General features: G+C 39.4%; 1 protein-coding gene across 3 annotated transcripts in view; it reads right to left on the reverse strand.

Annotated features, from left to right (window-relative positions):
- Nucleotides 1-18,301, reverse strand: part of DIS3L2 (DIS3 like 3'-5' exoribonuclease 2) — a 359,703-nt gene that overhangs the window by 213,121 nt on the left and 128,281 nt on the right. For all 3 annotated transcript variants that reach the window (XM_082690641.1, XM_082690643.1, XM_082690642.1), the window contains exon 6: nucleotides 13,943-14,177. In XM_082690641.1, the coding sequence (XP_082546767.1) occupies nucleotides 13,943-14,177 (235 nt within the window). The remainder of the gene's footprint in view (nucleotides 1-13,942; nucleotides 14,178-18,301) is intronic.

Below are 18,301 nucleotides of genomic sequence, written 5' to 3' on the forward strand. Positions count from 1 at the left end.
AGACTCATCCTTCATGGCCCAGAGAATAAACTTTTTTTCTTTTCCTCTCCCTCATCTTCCCTCCTCCTTTCACCTTCTGCCCTTCCCCCTCTGAATGGACCCTTCCCTCTCTCTGCAAATCTGTTCCTCTTCTCCGTGTGCACTGTCTTGATTACTAGCAGCCTCTGTTTCCAAGTGTCTCCAGACATCATTCCATATCACATTTTTAGCCCCAGAGTCCTTAAGCTGTGGAGAAAAAAAAATCTCACTGGTCACTGGCCAGTCAATGTGTTGAAGATTTTTGGGCCAGGAGTCTACTCATGGTCTAACCAAGGTCCTGAGGACAGGGGCAGACTATACTTCCCACCTTAGGGAAGGCAATTTCCATTCCCAGGCAAGACCCATAACACGTAACTGTTACTGTAACTCCTCTCATAGACTAAGTTCACCTGAAGAACAAGCATCTAGATTTTTACTCTTTGATCATCTTTCTTTTGCAGCAAAGAGCGTAACACTGGCATGTAATGCCCTCCGTATTTGCTTGGATATTCTTGGTTGAAATGACAAGATATTCAACACAAACCGGCTTATATATATTAAAAGTAACTCAGTAGCTCATGCGCCTGGAAGTCCAGAGGAAAGGCAGGCAGGCTTCAGGGTCAGTGGATCTACGACCCACTAATGGCGGGAGGGGCCCAGATTTTTTCCTGTTCTCCATTCTTCTATTCACAACACTAATAGCAAGTCATAGAACAGCTGTCAGGAGCAATTAGAGATAAATGTTTCCTGTTGATATCCATCAGGAAACTACTTACAACCCAGAACTCTGCGCAGGAATCACCCCAATTAGACTGCTAAGGTCATATGCCTATGGAAAGAGGAAATGATACGAAGCTACAATGTCTAATACAGTAGCCACGAATCATATATAGTTGTTTAAAGTAAAATTAATTTAAGTTAAATACAATTAAAAATTCAGTTTCTCGGTCACAATAGCCCTATGTCAAACACTCAACAACCACAGGTGGCTGGTGGCTACGGTTTTGGACAGTACAGATTAGAACACTTCTAATTCTTCAGAAAGTTCAGTTGGCATAAGGTAAGCAAGCATACCAAGCAACTGGTACAAGGCAGCCAAGACTCAGCTTGGCAGCTGGGGTCAACTTCACCTGAAGTACAAGGATCTGGGGAAGGAGCAGATGAAAATCTAGGCACATATGGGAAGGGAAAAGGTGAAACAGACATTGGGAGGGCAATAAACAATGCCTAATATATTCTTATAGTAAGAAATTCAATGGATCTGGTACGATTTGCTCTTTAAATAATGTGATGCATATGTAGAAATTGTCTGTTGTTACTGTAAATACAAGGTATTTTTCTTTTATGAACTCACTAACTTCCTGTGGAACACTGGACAAGCCAAGTAACTTCTCTGAGCCTCAGTTTCCTCGTCTGTAAAACAAAAGGAATGAACTAGATCAGTTGTTTCTAACCTTTTAATCACAACAAATTTTTTATAGCACATTTTTAAAAATTAATTTTTGCCCAGGATCTCACACTTGGAAGTATTTTTAGTAACTTAACTGCATTGAAAATTAATCTGCTATTCTGTTGCTGCTGTTGTTTTAATCAAAAACATATAGCTGTTAATTAGAGCTTCTGATTAGTGAGGAAAGTCACTGTTACCGTAGTAGGCTTGTATCATTTCTAACAAAAGTGAAGCTGATCTCACAGTCTTACTGAAAGCAAATTTACTATTTTCATTCAGTGCTATGAAATATTTATGATTAATGTGAAGTGCTCCACCAAAAGACCCTAGGGGTAGACTATCACATGTCAAGAACAGCACATGAATCTTGTAGGCCCCATGCAGGTCCAGAATTCTACAACTTCAATGACAATGTAAGTATAAACAGATCCAGCACTTGTTACTAGTATGGAATGGCCTGACCTGGAAAGTACCAGAGAAGGGGATGAGTGGATGCACTGGGAAGAGAGTGATTCAAAGGTAACAGAAATCTAATGAACAAGGGATAAGAAATAAGGAAAAAAATGACACCATCGCAAAAAGCTGTTGATCTTCCCCTTTCATGACCAGTAAGCCCAAGAAAAGTGGATTATTAAATAATCCAGGGAGCCAAGAATAAAGTTAGAAGTGGACAGCAAGCAAGAGAATGAGGGGCACCATACTGAAAAGGGTGCTAGAAGAGCCATGCGGAAGGGGACTCTAGAGACCTTCAAGTCTTCACTCACCTCCACTGAGAAGGGCATGCTAAAGTCATGGAAACTCCTATTTTCATATAAAAGCATGAACAAAGTTTATTATAGATTATTTCCTTTTATTTAAATTTCTATTGCAATAGTTTTGTGTTAAAAGGGCAAGAAAGCTGACAGGCTTTCCTATTCCAGGTGCTATAAGGAAGGGATAGACTGGGGCAGAGTACAGATTATAAAATAAATTACTTGTAATATTCTGAAACCCAAGCCCCCTAGGCCTGCTGAGGCGCCAAAGAGAAACCAGGCATGTAGGTAGGAGTGATTCCATGATACTAAATGGGAAGAGGAAGTAAAAAGGACATGCTGATGAAAGAACTGGCCAAGGGTGCCTGGGTGGCTCAGTTGATTGGGCGACTCCCCTCAGCTCGGGTTATGATCCCAGAGTCCCCAGATCAAGTCCTGCATCGGGCTCCCAGCTCCATGGGGAGTCTGCTTTTCCCTCTGACCTTCTCTCCTCTCATGCTCTCTCTCTCTCTCAAAAAATAAATAAAATCTTAAAAAAAAAAAAAAGAACTGGGCAAGCTCCAGTTATATTTCAATAAAGAACAGATGTAATTATTATTACTTCAAGATTTCCTATAATTCATCATGATTTTTTGTTTTTGTTAACCCTTCTAGTAACCATGCATTTCATAACAAAAAAATCCTTTCAAAAACCTCACATTTCTCAAATAACTAAATAGAGAATTACCAGATGACCTAGCAATTCTACTCCTAGGTATATGTTCAAATGAATGGCACACAGGGATGAAGATGCTTGTGCACCAGTGTTCATTTCAGCATTAGTCACTATTCAATAGCCAAAAGGCAGAAACCATTCATGTGTCCACAAATGAACAAAATGTGGTACACACAATGTAATACTATTTGGTCACAAAAAGGAATGACATGCTGATACAAGCTACAACACAAGTGAACTGTGAAAACATGCTTAATGAAATAGGACAGACACAAAGGGAAAGTACTGTATGATTCCACTTTTACGAAGTATCTACAACAGACAAATTTATAAAAAGGAAGTAGATTAGTGGTTATCAAAGGCTGCAATGGGTGAAATAAGGTCACAGCTCAACAGTTCTAGAGTTCTATTTAGGGTGATGAAAAGTTATGGGATGGACAGTAGTAACAGTCGCACAAAATCATGAATGTAATTAATACAACTGAACTGTATACGTAAAACTGGTTAAAATGGCAAATTTTATGCTATGTATTTTACCACACACACACACAATTTTTTTTAACCCACAAGAGCTTCTATTGATTACAGAGACTCTAGGTCAGGGGACAATTTGATAAATAATATTTATTGGCTTTCAAGAAGGGGAACCCAGGGTTAGAAGAGAATGGGAAGGTCCCTCTATGTAACAGTCCCTTTAAAAAAGTCTTAGAGAGAAACTAACTAACGAATGAATTACCCTTTAAACTATATTTCCACCCCAAACTTCTCTCATCAACTTCAACTTGCATTCCAACTACACATGGTCACCTCAGATTTAACATGTCTAAAAGAGAGTTCTTAGAAATAAAAGATAAGGGGCATCTGGGTGGCTCAGTGGATTAAGCCTCTGCCTTCGGCTCAGGTCATGATCTCGGGGTTCCAGGATCGAGCCCCGAGTCGGGCTCTCTGCTCAGCAGGGAGCCTGCTTCCTCCTCTCTCTCTGCCTGCCTGTCTGCCTACTTGTGATCTCTATCTGTCAAATAAATAAATAAAATCTTTAAAAAAAAAAAAGAAAGAAAGAAAGGATAAAAATAGAAATTACTTATAATAAATAAAAACACTAAAAAATAAACTTCTATTAAAAATCAAACAGGGCACCTGGGTGGCCCAGTTGGTTAAGCATCTGCCTCCGGCTCAGGTTGTGACTCCCGGTCCTGGGATCAAGTCCCACATCGGGCTCCCTGCAACCCTTCTCCCTGCTCCTGATCTCCCTCTCTCTCTCAAATAAATAAATAAAATCTTTTTTTAAAAAATTAGGGGACTAGCAATTTCAAAATGAGGGGAAAATTAAAAGAGGTTATAACAGATCCAGACAAAATTAAACAACTGAAAAGATTCTGTACAACTCTATTCCAATATATTAGAATATGTGGTTAAAATATATGATTTTTCTGGAAAACATGAACTATCTAAATCAATGCAAGAAAAGGAAAAAAATTCCTACAGAAAACAATGGTCATTGGTAATGGAGGAAGGTACAGCTAAAGAAACCCTAGACCATGTTTCAAGTATGAGTTCTTTAAATGCTTCAATCATTGAGAAAATTTGATGATTCTCAATGCTGTTTTAACTGCCCCAAAGCACTAAGAAAAAGGCTCCCCAATTCTTCCTATCAAGTTAATAGAAATTAATATCAAAACAACAAAAAGAGCACAATAAAAAGAAACCACACACCAATCTCACATTTTACACAAAGCCCCTAAAATTACAAATAAATTATCACCAAACAGAATTGAGTCACATGTGAAAACATGCTATATACCATGACCAGATGAGGAGCATGGTCACATAAGGGATGCAAGATTTAAGTGTTTTATGTTACCATGTAAATAAGCCAAAGGGAAAAACAGTATCTTGAAAGAAGCTCAAAGGCACTTGAAAAAGAAAAAAGTCAACATCCATTTCCAGTAGAAACTTTTAGTAAAAAAGAAAGAGGACAGTTGGTTAACTTGGTCTCAAGCCAACAACCAGCACTGTACTTGAGAGTTTATTACTGAAAGCATTTCCATTAAAGTCCAGAAGACGGCAATCACCACTATTATGTAATATAGTTCTTAAAGCAATGGCCAGTGAAATTAGGCAATAAGTAAGCAGCACAAAATTAGGAAGGGAAGGTGCAAATTCAAAGGTGCAAAATCAAAACAAGCAACTAAAAGATTATTAGAAATAATAAGAGCACTCATTAAGGTTTCCAGTTTAAAGTATACACTAAAACAACCCCAACAGGTTGTTGGGGTTTTTTTAAGGTTTTATTTATTTATTTGACAGACAGAGATCACAAGTAGGCAGAGAGGCAGGCAGAGAGAGAGAAGGAAGCAGGCTCCCTGCAGAGCAGAGAACCCGATGTGGGGCTCAATCCCAGGACCCTGGGATCATGACCTGAGCCAAAGGTAGAGTCTTTAAACCACTGAGCCACCCAGGCGCCCCAACAACAGGTTTTTTTAATATATCAATAATTACCTGAAGGAAAATGATAGAAAAAAATTTCCTTTCATTAGTATCAAAAACCACAAAATAGGGGCACCTGGGTGGCTCAGTGGGTGAAAGCCTCTGCCTTCGGCTCAGGTCATGATCCCAGGGTCCTAGGATCGAGCCCCACATCGGGCTTCTCTGCTCAACAGAGAGCCTGCTTCTCGCTCTCTCTCTCTGCCTGCCTCTCTGCCTACTTGTGATCTCTGTCAAATAAATAAATAAAATCTTAAAAAAAAAAAAAGACTTTATATAAAAAAAAAACCACAAAATACTCAAGTTTTTTTCTAAAAATGTGCAAGATAATGATACATACAAACTATTAGGCATATTAAGAGGATCTAAGATTTTATAATTCACATGTGAATAGGCTGGATAAATTAAGATGTACATAGACCAGGCTACCGTCAAAACAGTGAAACAGGGCACAAACCGTCCCCCCAAAACACCCCACAGCTGAGAAAGGGATTGAGGTGATATATTTTAGCCTGCATTATTATAATTAGCACCCCCAAAGGACCAAAAAAGGGGGGAAAAACAATCCAATAACCACTTAAAGCAAGAAACTAACTGTTGAATTTCCTAATAGTAAAAAATAATTAAAACACACTAAAATCCTGTTCAGCAACTATCAGTTCCAACAGTTTAAACCAGTGGCTCTCCACGCATGGTTTGAGACCCTGTTGGAGGAACCATAAGATTAAGACTCTTCTCAAAATAATTCTAAGATGCTATTTGTTGTTTTTACTCTTACTCTCTCATGGGTGTAAAGTAGGGATTAGCAAACTAAGCTGGCCAGCAGGCCAAATCTCCCATGTCCATTCGTATTATGTCTGTGTGTGTGGCCAACAACACTGAAAATGTTTACTGTATGGCCCTCTACAGAATACCTTTGCTGACCCTTGCTCTACTGACTAATTGAACTTGTGCTTATATATTCTTGTGTTTTCTAGAATTTTCTAAGATATTAGATTTAAAATATAATTGAGTACATTTTAGAGGTTAATTCCACTTTTTTCTCAGTATTCCAACTGTGATTGTATCTACTATAATTTCATTAACACTGAAGAAATCATTTTGAAATCTGAAATTTTCCTTAAATGTACACAGAAACACAACCAGAAATAAGTATACTTATTTTGCAATAATACTTTCAAGTTTTCTTAGTTTTAATTTTAAAAGAAATGTTCATAGATATAACTCACATGCACAAAAGCAATTTGGAGTCTTCAATAATCTTTTAAAAGATTTTATTTATTTATTTGAGAGAGCACACACACGGGGGAGGCAGAAGGAGAGGGTAAGCAGACTCCCCACTAAGCAGGAGCCTGAGGAGAGGCTGAATCCCAGGACATTAAGATCATGACCAAACCTAAATCAGACGCTTAATCGACTGAGCCACCCAGGTAAATTAACCTGAGTAAATTTACTTTAACCAGGGGTACTGGATGGCTCAGTCATTAAGCGTCTGCCTTCAGCTCAGGTCATGATCCCAGATCCTGGGATGGGGCTCCCTGCTCAGCTGGAAGCTTGCTTCTCCCTCTCCCACTTCCCCTGCTTGTGTTCCCTCTCACGCTGTTGTCTCTGTCAAATAAATAAATAAAATCTTTAAAAAAATAAAATAAAAAGGGAAAAAGTAGGAACCAAATTTTATAGATCACGGTGGGAAAAATTACTTTTATTTTATAAAAATAAAAACATGTTACAAATTTGGGGTCATCGATGGGAGCATATACTATGTAGAACAAAGATTACTAGAACAACAGGATTTTAATATAATTTTATTACTTTTTCTATTTTTACATAATTTTTTAAAAATTATATGCTATAGTCTCATTCTGTTTGACATTTATAGTACATTCATAAGAACAATTATTTTCGCAAAAATATTTAAAGGTTTCATTAATTTTTCCAAGGATCTTTCTTAATCTACTCTTTTTTTTTTTAAGATTTTATTTATTTATTTGAGAGAGAGATCACAAGTAGGCAGAGAGGCAAGCAGAGAGAGAGAGAGGAGGAAGCAGGCTCCCTGCTGAGCAGGGGGCCTACGTGGACTCGATCCCAGGACCCTGAGATCATGACCTGAGCTGAAGGCAGAGGCTTAATCCACTGAGCCACCCAGGCACCCCATTCTTAATCTACTCTTATTCAAATAAATTAAAATCTAAGATTTTCTTTACTGACACTTTGAGCAATTACTAGTATTTATAATGGAAAATAAAACTGTAATTCTCTGAATAAAATTAATTACTAGGAAAAACACCCAAATGAAAATAGCGGATCTAACTACGTTAGTTTTTAACAATAAGCAGTAAAGACTTCATACTCTAGAATACCTTGGAGCCAAAGCCTGGGGCAGATCAATGCCAGCTCTTCAACCACATGCTTAAGCTGTAGAACATGACAATTCTTCCTTTTCAGTAATACATGGGTATTTTTTGCCCATTTTTTTAAAGATTTTTTTAAATGTTTTTTTTTTATTTCTTTTCAGCATAACACTATTCATTGTTTTTGCACCACACCCAGTGCTCCATGCAATACGTGCCTTCCCTAATACCCACCACCTTGTTCCCCAACCTCCCACCCCCCGCCCCTTCAAGACCCTCAGATTGTTTTTCAGAGCCCATAGTCTGCGGTTCCATGGTGTAATGGTGAGCACTCTGGACTCTGAATCCAGAGTCCATAGTCTCTCATGGTTCACCTCCCCTTCCAATTTCCCTCAACTCCCTTCTCCTCTCCATCTCCCCATGTCCTTCCTCCATGTTATTTGTTATGCTCCACAAGTAAGTGAAACCATATGATAATTGACCCTCTCTGCTTGACCTATTTCACTCAGCATAATCTCTTCCAGTCCCATCCATGTTGCTACAAAAGTTGGGTATTCATCCTTTCTGATAGAGGCATAATACTCCATAGTGTATACAGACCACATCTTCCTTATCCATTCATCCGTTGAAGGGCATCTTGGTTCTTTCCACAGTTTGGCAACCGTGGCCATTGTTGCTATAAACAGTAGGGGTACAGATGGCCCTTCTTTTCACTACATCTGTATCTTTGGGGGTAAATACCCAGTAGTACAATGGCAGGGCCATAGAGAAGATCTATTTTTAATTTCTTGAGGAATCTCCACACTGTTTTCCAAAGTGGCTGCACCAACTTGCATTCCCACCAACAGTGTAAGAGGGTTCCCCTTTCTCCACATCCTCTCCAACACATGTTGTTTCCTGCCTTGCTAATTTTGGCCATTCTAACTGGTGTAGGGTGGTATCTCAATATGGTTTTAATTTGAATCTCCCTGAGGGCTAGTGATGATGAACATTTTTTCATGTGTCTGATAGCCATTTGTATGTCTTCATTGGAGAAGTGTCTGTTCCTATCTTCTGCCCATTTTTTGATATGATTATATGTTTTATGTGTGTTGAGTTTGAGAAGTTCTTTATAGATCCTGGATAACAACCTTTTTTGTCTGTACTGTCATTTGCAAATATCTTCTCCCATTCCATGGGTTGCCTCTTTGTTTTGCTGACTGATTTTTTAAGTCTACTAAGAAGTTGAAAGAGTGATATTACAAATGTTAAGTTAAGTAACTGTTAAGTTACTAAGTGTTAACATTTTATTATATCTTCTTTCTCTTATTATATCAGCTTTCTCCCCCATGGGATGCACACATGTGCACACACACAGTTTTCTTTTGCTTTTCTAACCCATATAAGAGTAAGTTAAAGACATCAAGATACTTCACCCCAAGCACTTTGGTTAGTAATTCCCTAAGAACAAGGATATTCTCTTATATATCTTCAATACCATTATTATATATAAGAAAATTAACAGTAATTCCCAAATGTCATCTAATATATAGTCCAAATTTAACTTTCCCCAATTGTTGGGGCACCTGGGTGAAGCAGTCAGTAAAGCACCCAACTCTTCATTTCAGCTCAGATCATGACTGCAGGGCTCAGATTGAGCCCTGCATCCAGCTCCATGGTCAGTAAATTTTCCTTCTGTCCTTCCTTCCACTGTGCACTCTCTTGCTCTCCCAAAATAAATAAATAACTCTTTTTTTGAGGCTACCCTTAAATTTTTAGGATGGTTCAACATCAGAAATAGATTTAGAGAGAAACCAGATAATAATCTCAATCAAAAAAGAATATGCACTGTAAGGTTAAGCAAAAGGCAAAACTGTAGCATTAACAAAAGATTACATGGGAGAATACCTATTTGAACTAAGAATAGAGAAAAACTTAAAAACCCGTAAAGTATATGACTAATTTTTATCACATTAAAAATCTAAGGGCTTTTGTTCGATAAAAGACACCGCAGACAATGGTAATGTGAAAATGACTAACTCCCAGAATGGGAGAAGAGATTTCTAATTCCAAAAATGGAAATGGGATTATTATAGAGAATAGATAAGAAATTCCTACAAACCTGAGAACAGTAACCCTGATAGAACAATGGGAAAATGCTATGAAAAGGCAATTTACAGAACTTAAACTAGAATACAAAAATGAGAAAGCTAGATTATTCTAGCTGTTGGCAAGAATGAGAAGATGTAAGAAGCCTCAGGCTTCCTAGTGGAAGCTGAACTGACATCATCATTCTGGCTTAGGTCAAAGCCTCAGTCAATAAAGAACTGTTCCTCTGCCTTGCTTTGTCCTTTGTGCATGTATTTCTTTGGGGGATTTCACAGGGAGAAATGGCCAGTCTAGCACAGGCTCTGGGCCTTAGACACCATAAGTCCTGACCAAATACCTCTACCTGAATCACACCTGATGTGACTGCATTGGCCACTCAGTCTAAAAGGACATGGAAATCAAAATTCCACTGCCCCCTACTCACAAAGGTCTGGACATGGCTTTACCTTTTCTTTTTTTGAGGGACCAAATTTATTTTAATTTTTCTGAAAATATCGGGAACTATGAAAAACAAGCCAGAAGCTATAAAGCACCATGTTCTGCTGGAACCTGAATTCATTCGTTGATGTGTTTTCAGGTTTCCCAACTTTACAGTCCTTGACATTTGAGCGTGTTGCTTTATAAATGATGGGATTCCGGGGTGGGAAGTGAGTGGCTTTACCTTTTTTTAAATGACATTTCAAAACATTTTTCCAAAAACTGTGGTTGATAGAAATTCCTATGTATTTAATGTTTAATATAATTTCTGAAGCAAACATAGCTCTCTTCTTGTACTAATCACCATTTAGGGAAAATTTGATTTCAGAATCTGGAAACAGAAGAAATTGAGCTCTAAGAAACAATGGTCAGGAGAAAGTGTTCTTGGGATTTAAGTAGCCTAGAAGTATCACAAGAGAAAAATCATATGGGTCTGCTTTTCTTAGCCAAAGGGAAATGCAGTCAATTTTCATCCAAGGGAAGAGAACATAAACACTAACACTGAGCAGGACCGTCACGGAAGGAGATAACCTTAAGTGAGAGAAAAAGTCTCATCCTCATCCTGGAGCTGACCCAGGCTGGCCTCAGAAGAAGCAGTTAGATTTCACACAGATTCTTCCTTCAGAGAAGAGCCAGAGGCGGCCAGGAGACAGAAGGGAAAGTGAAACGGTCCCGGACTCCATTGTCATCAGGGTCCTAGTAGAAGCTTGTCTCCAGATCCAAAAACTGAACAAGATCTCTGGCAGACCTAGCTAGGACAGAGAACAGGAAATGTACATCACAACCTCAGGAAGTCGTGATCCCCAAGATTCAGAGGCCAAAAAATGCTCCTAAATTTCCTGATGATGAAAGAGGAGAGCCACATTCAGTACCATGTCACCATCATGATTTTCATCCTCTGGCGTTTGTTAACCAGGTAACCAATAACCAAATTTTCTGACACCAAAAAAACTGATTTGGGCCGTCCCCAATCTCTACCCAGATGGCAGGCTTCTGCAACAGCACTGCTGCCTGGACTATGGCAGAAGCTCGGCCTCAGGAACCTGCGGGGCTGGGCCTGCGAAAGGGACCTGGGTCTTGGGCCCACTCTCTCTCAGGGGCTGAGGATGGCACAGATCCAGGCTGTCTTCCTAGAAGAAACTACTGGCTAGGCCTCAGGTGCCCAGAGAAACTTTTCTCTTAACGTAACAACAGGTACTGGTTGCAGACCCTCGGTTACCTGTTCACTTACCAGAGAAACATAGTTATGGGATAAACAGGAATGTTTCCTGGGCAAAGAGAGATACATAATGTGTACACATGCAAAAAGTAAGGTTTGCTTTAGGTAAAACATGATATTGAAACAAAAATAAATAAAAACACTCATTGGAACACCAGTGTGAAATCCTACTGGAACACCACTAGGATTAATGACTATTTGCAAATACGACACAAAGCAAAGTACCTTTCTAGAAGTCTTAGGAAAAGTTTATGATGTTCTTAAGGTTATGGTTTGTTTCAATAACAAATTTCAAAACCTTAAATGGTGCAAAAAGTACCAACATCCTAACTATAACCAGATTTTATATCATCCAGAGAAGAGAAGTGGGTTGAAATATCCTAAAAACACCATAGTTTTTAAAAGAACAAATTGCCATTTTCCTAAATATCAAGAGGGCAAGAAATGAGAAACAGCCATGTGGTTTCACAAACTCTCTATTTAGAGGCTAGCAGGAAAGAGAAATTTGTACCGCAAACTGAGGAAAGGACTAAGGCTGTTCCCTCAGTCAGGCCTAGTAAGGAAGGAATATAAACAACAGTAAAATAGGGAGACCATAAAAAGAGTAAGAAAAAAACACGCATACAGCGGAAATGCAAGGGATTCGATGATATTCACTTGTAAGAGAGAAGGAGGGGAATTACAACAGAGAACAAACCAAGAGCAGGTCTGGCATCAAAATTTCCCAAAAAGCAAAGAGCAAAGCAGATTATCAGTATCCACTCTAGTATCAATTCTGTCGTCTCTCCCATCCATCAATATTTTCTTGCCCTTGTGTTGGTACCAACCACTAACAAGAAATCAGGGAATCTAATCCCTTCGGTTTGGGAGCCCAGGGGAACAGAAGTTCCTGAAGTCCGTTAAGTCCGAACACCAGAGCTAGGTTTCCATGAAGCAGTTTTGGGCCAAATACTAAGTAAGTTTTAAAGTGCTCCTTTGCCTGGCTTTGTTCTGTGAGATCTCCCTCCCTTTGTCCTGCAAGATCTTGTTGGAGAGGATCTGTCTACATAGGGTCCTGGTTCTTTCCCTCTCTTCTCACAGAGAAGACATGATTCACAATAGTGACGCCATGATAATATAAACACACTCTCAGAAGAGGGTCACATATCCCACTGCTTTTAAAAGAAGAAAGAGAAAACAAGAGAGGAATGAAATTTCAAGGAATAACATTCAACTGATATTGGCCGAGCCTGGAACAGTGAAATCACTAGTTAAGCAGGCCACAAAACAAAAGGAACCTGAGTGCCTCAGGTCAGCGTACCTGGAGGACCACTAACTGAAGCAGTAGTCTCTTCATTCGAAAAGAATTTCACAGTTGGAAATTCCTTCTGAATGAGGAGTACTTGGCACCAAAAAGTGACCCATGTTTTCAGAAGATGCTCAGCACCCCAGGTCACTACCTCATCAGCAGTGAAGAAACAGAGGGATCCATATGCAGTCACTTGCTGAAATCACCTCCAGCTTACTTCAGGCTGTCAGTGAGGCATGCCCACCCGTCCCTATCACAGTGTGTCCACAGGACAACCTCTTTTAGTCATCTTCTGGCATTTCTTCTAGTCTTTCAAGGGGATAGTATCAGAAACCTCTTCCTGATTGAAAAAGCTCATAATCTAGCCAGCCAACCTAGGTCAATCATTTCCATGTCAGAGTATAGATAAAACTCTATTTGGCTGGAAAATATACTCCCTGCACTTAAAACTTCTTAGCAATCTGTACATTAAAATATTCCAATTTTTACTGCTACTTTGGTTTTCCCGTGCGTGGTCAGCTAGGGCCCTTGGTCGTAGCTCATTGCCCATGTGTTTGTACCTGTTTTCTTCTGCATCCAGAGGACACATAGCTTAGATCTGATCAGAGACAGTAAGACTGGCCTTTTTTCAAGGTTTAAAATCAAAACACATTGTAAAGATAATCTACTTGTCAAATTTAAGGTGATCCATTCCCGCCACCTATGATGGAAAATACTTTTAAAATGTACTGAATTAAAGCAAAATCCAGGGTAAAGTGAAGAGCTTTTTTGGATTTGAAAGATCAGCTTAATTCTGTTCCTGTCAGCTACAGGGGTGGATTGCGCTCATCACAGGAAATGTCAAGGTCAGCTATCAACACAACTCAAGATCTATTAGGGAAGGACAAAGAGCACCTACTGGCCCCAGGAGCCATGATATCTCCCACCCCTCCTGAGAGCCAGCAGCCAGAAAGGGTCAAAGATCCCCCCTTCCTAACAGCTGCCACTGGTTAGAGGTTGGGAAGGTCCCAACAGCACTGTGTGATTAAGTCTGTAGCACAAAAAGAATCCCAATCCTTAATCAGGTTAGTAAAAATGTCAGACAGCAACCCAGCACTCACCTTTGTCATGAACACAAACTGAGGGTTTCTTGACACCATCAACTAGAACATTCTGTGTGCTGCCATGTCCATCTTCTGGATCGCTGTCTTCAAACTGAGCCTCTATAATGACATCAGGACTGTCATTATAGCCTTTCACGGGCTGCTGCAGGAGATGGCTTCCACAGAGCTCCTCGGGGAGATCTAATTCATAGGCACCTTCTGTTTCTTTGTCATTGCTCTCTGGTTTAATTACCTGAAGAAAATAGAAAAGTTCTGCTAAATCACTGGAGGGAAGAATGGGAAATAGCAGATTTTTCTCTTCTCGTTTTTCTTTCCTAAGGGAAAAATGCACATTCAGAAGCTCACAGCAATGGTCACTCACCAGGTAGTTTGAAAAATAATATTCATTTTCCAGCTGCACAGACAACCTTATGGAGACGACCAATCCAGTACTGCCAGAGTGGCCGTCAGCTCCTCACTATGCCCAAGATGAATGCCATCTCTACTCCCCATTTTTCTGATGTACCTACCTGTTTATCCGCTCTCACCCAGAGGCCCTGAATACCACAAGTACTAAGCTGCTTCATAAGGGTACATCACATGGATCAGTATGTTCAGAGGGGATAAAACTCAGCAGAGTATGTTACTGCACTCCATGTGAAACCACAGAGAATGATGAAATGGAAAAAACAAAATTAAATGTAAATAAGCGTTTTTAAATGTTCTCATAAAAAACAGAAGCCCTTAATTCTCCATTTTGAGGCTTGAAATCAGTATAGAAAGCACACAACTGATGGATATTTATATGAACACTAAGAATGAAGCATTAAATAATATGACAAATATTTTCAATTAAAAAAAGAGTAAAGCAAATATGAGAAGAGTCTAGATACTAACCCACTTAGTGAGTTTGTCACATAAGTCATATGTCCGTACTCTGATTTCTATGGCATTTGATTTCTATGGATTTCTCTAGCAGTTTCTCTATGGGTTTAATTTTGAGAGGTCTAACATTTTTCTGAGTTTAACCTTTAAGTTTCAAGATAGATGCCCTGCTTCAACAAGCCAGATTACCATTCGAATCAGACTACACAAAGATCCTTTAATAAGGGATCTTTATCTTACACAAGGCAGAAAAAATTACTGAAAGAAATCTTTCCCAAGACATTTTCACACCACAGATTTCAATTAACATAACCATCCCCAGACAATGAATATTATACTCACCCAGAAAATCAAAGTAAAATAGGCATTCTAAAGATTCTAAAAATATATTACCGAGTTTTTAAAAAAGTGACTTCATGCGGAAACAGAAAAACTTGTAGACAGTAGTTAATTTTTCGGAGTAAAATTGTGCCTTTTAATAACATTTTATGGAAACTTGATTCCCAATTTCTTAATATATATAATGAAATTTTCTTTCAACTCTTGCCATGTTTTGACTCTTGTCACATCTATTCATTCATCTGATCACTCTTTCATTATAAGAAGTTTGAAGGTTACTTTTCTTTGACAGTAAAAGAAAAAAAATTCAACTGGCTAGGCCAGAAATCTCCAAAAAGATTCCCTCAGGGAAGAGGGAAGCCACAGTTGGTCTTTAAATTATAATACAATCATAAAACCCAGCTCTCCTCTGTGCATTTCTGCCTTGTCACAAAAGTCAGTTATCATGCCTGACCCAAAGGAGATCATTCAAAAATAGAGAATTCAATGACAAGTTAGGAAAGAAAAAGAATTTGACATCACTCAAATCAGTAAACCTAGTCAATGTCTTTAAATGTGCCTGGCAAATTTATCTGTCCCGACCATCCCTGAAGAACGAACACACACCTTGGGCATTGTCAGAATAGCCCAAAGCATGGGGCACCGGATGGCTCAGCCAGTTAAGCATCTGACTCTGGCTCAGGTCTTGATCTCAGGTTCCTGGGATTGAGGCTGGTATCAGGCATCTCACTCAGTGGAGAGTCTGCTTGTCCCTTCCCCACCTTGTGCTCTCTCTCAAATAAATACATAAAATCTTTGGGTGCCTGGGTGGCTCAGTGGGTTAAGCCTCTGCCTTCAGCTCAGGTCATGATCTCAGGGTCCTGAGATCGAGCCCCATATCCAGCTCTCTGCTCAGCGGGGAGCCTGCTTCCCCCTCTCTTTCTGCCTGCCTCTCTGCCTACTTGTGATTTCTCTCTCTGTGTGCCAAATAAATAAATAAAATCTTTTAAAAATATATATGTATATATACATATATAATCTTTTTTTTAAAAATAGCCCAAAGCACAGGCAGGAGGTATACGTGCACCCTCTGTGTCTAAAGCATGGTGGCTATGACAGGATCACTGCTTTTGTTTTTTCTATGACATTCCCACACACAACTTCTTGCAGAGAGAAGAGGTGGGACTGGGGCTGAAGGAGAATGCCTAGTGTGCTAGAGTTACACTCACAGGTAACAAGCAGTCTTCCGGAAAGATGTTACGCAAAGGGTCCATGCTTTTAGTTTCCATTATGTGTTTATTTCTCCCATTAATAATTTCACAAAAGATTTGGTTCCTATAGGCCATGGAGAAAATCGTACAAGGGGAAACCAGAATTCTGACATTGTCAAACTACCCTACAGGGAAGTAGTCTTTCTCCATATGCCTGTATATATGTGTGTGTAAGATATAACAATAATTCTGTAATCACCATGATTCTGCTACTTAGTAAGAATTATGCTATGGCTCACAGATTAAAAGTTCAAATAAAAGTCAAAAGGAAGAGGAGAGCAGGGGACAGCAATAACCAGAGTACACCAAGCCTAACTATATAGCACATTTTAAAACCACCCCAGTTCTGGGATGCCTGGGTGGCTCAGTTGGTTAAGCAGCTGCCTTCTACTCAGGTCATGATCCCAGTGTCCTGGGATCGAGGCCCACATTGGGCTTCTTGCTCGGCAGGAAGCCTGCTTCTCCCTCTGCCTCTGCCTGCCACTCTAGACAGAGTGTGCTCGCTCTCTCTCTCCTTCTCTGACAAATAAATAAATAAAATCTTTAAAACCATCCCAGTTCTGAATTCATGATAATCTCCATGGTTTAGATTAATTATATTCAAGAATTAGTATTATTCGAGGCACATGGGTGGCTCAGTGGGTTAAGCCTCTGCCTTTGGCTCAGGTCATGGTCTCAGTGTCCTGGGATCAAGCCCCACATTGGGCTCTCTGCTCAGCAGGGAGCCTGCTTCCCCCCTTTCTCTGCCTGCCTCTCTGCCTACTTATGATCTCTCTCTGTCAAATAAATAAATAAAATCATTTAAAAATTTCATATTTTTGGCACTAAATTCACCTTTTGAGTTACAAAATTTAAAAATGTAAGGAAGCAGGACTTAATGAATAAATCAAGTCATTTAGAACTGTGTAATTCACATATAAATTGGAGTGCCTGGGTGGCTCTGTCGGTAAAGCATTGGACTCCTGATGTCAGCTCACATCATGGGATGAAACCCCGTATCAGGGGGCGCCTGGGTGGCTCAGTGGGTTAAGCCGCTGCCTTCAGCTCAGGTCATGGTCTCAGGGTCCTGGGATCGAGCCCCGCATCGGGCTCTCTGCTCAGCAGGGAGCCTGCTTCCCTCTCTCTCTCTCTGCCTGCCTCTCTGTCTACTTGTGATCTCTCTCTGTCAAATAAATAAATAAAATCTTAAAAAAAAAAAAAGAAACCCCGTATCAAGCTCCACAATTCTAAGATTCTATCTCTCCCTTTCCTTCTGCCCTTCCCCGTACCCTCTCTAAAAAAAAAAAAAAAAAAAAATATATATATATATATATATATATATATATATATACACACACACACACATATAAATACGTTGCATTTTAAAAGTACATTCATTCTATTTTGTTACACCAGTACACACAAAAACAGAAATATATTCTGAGAAAAAACGATCACCATAAGACCATGGGATACAAAAGTCATTTTACAACTACTCCATACCACACACTGGTTAAGACTGAGGGTTGTAGGACCCTTAGAGAAATGGCTAATTCAAGTCTGGAGCAGGAACAGGTAAGACAAACCTGGAATGTCGTGTCATACCAGGAAAACACGGAAGATATCAAAGGCTTCTAGGGTCTTATTGAAAAAAACTCCAGAATCGCCGTGAAAAAGATCTCTCTGGTCAACCTTAGAAAATTCCAAGCATTTATCCTACCTTTCCTGTACCAACCATACCTCAGGTTAACCACATAGTTGAGGAGGTAAAGTTCTTTACTGAAGAGTTTTAGCTAATTGAGAAAAAAGGAAAGACTTTTGGTATCACCAGTTTGCCATCTCTATGGAAATAATGGATTCAGGAAATGATCATTAATGGTTGCTAAAGCCAGCTAATTCATAACTTGATGGGGATGGAATTTTA

The sequence above is a fragment of the Mustela nivalis genome (genome assembly GCF_964662115.1).
Source record: "Mustela nivalis genome assembly, chromosome: 11".
In the NCBI taxonomy this organism is placed as follows: domain Eukaryota; kingdom Metazoa; phylum Chordata; class Mammalia; order Carnivora; family Mustelidae; genus Mustela; species Mustela nivalis.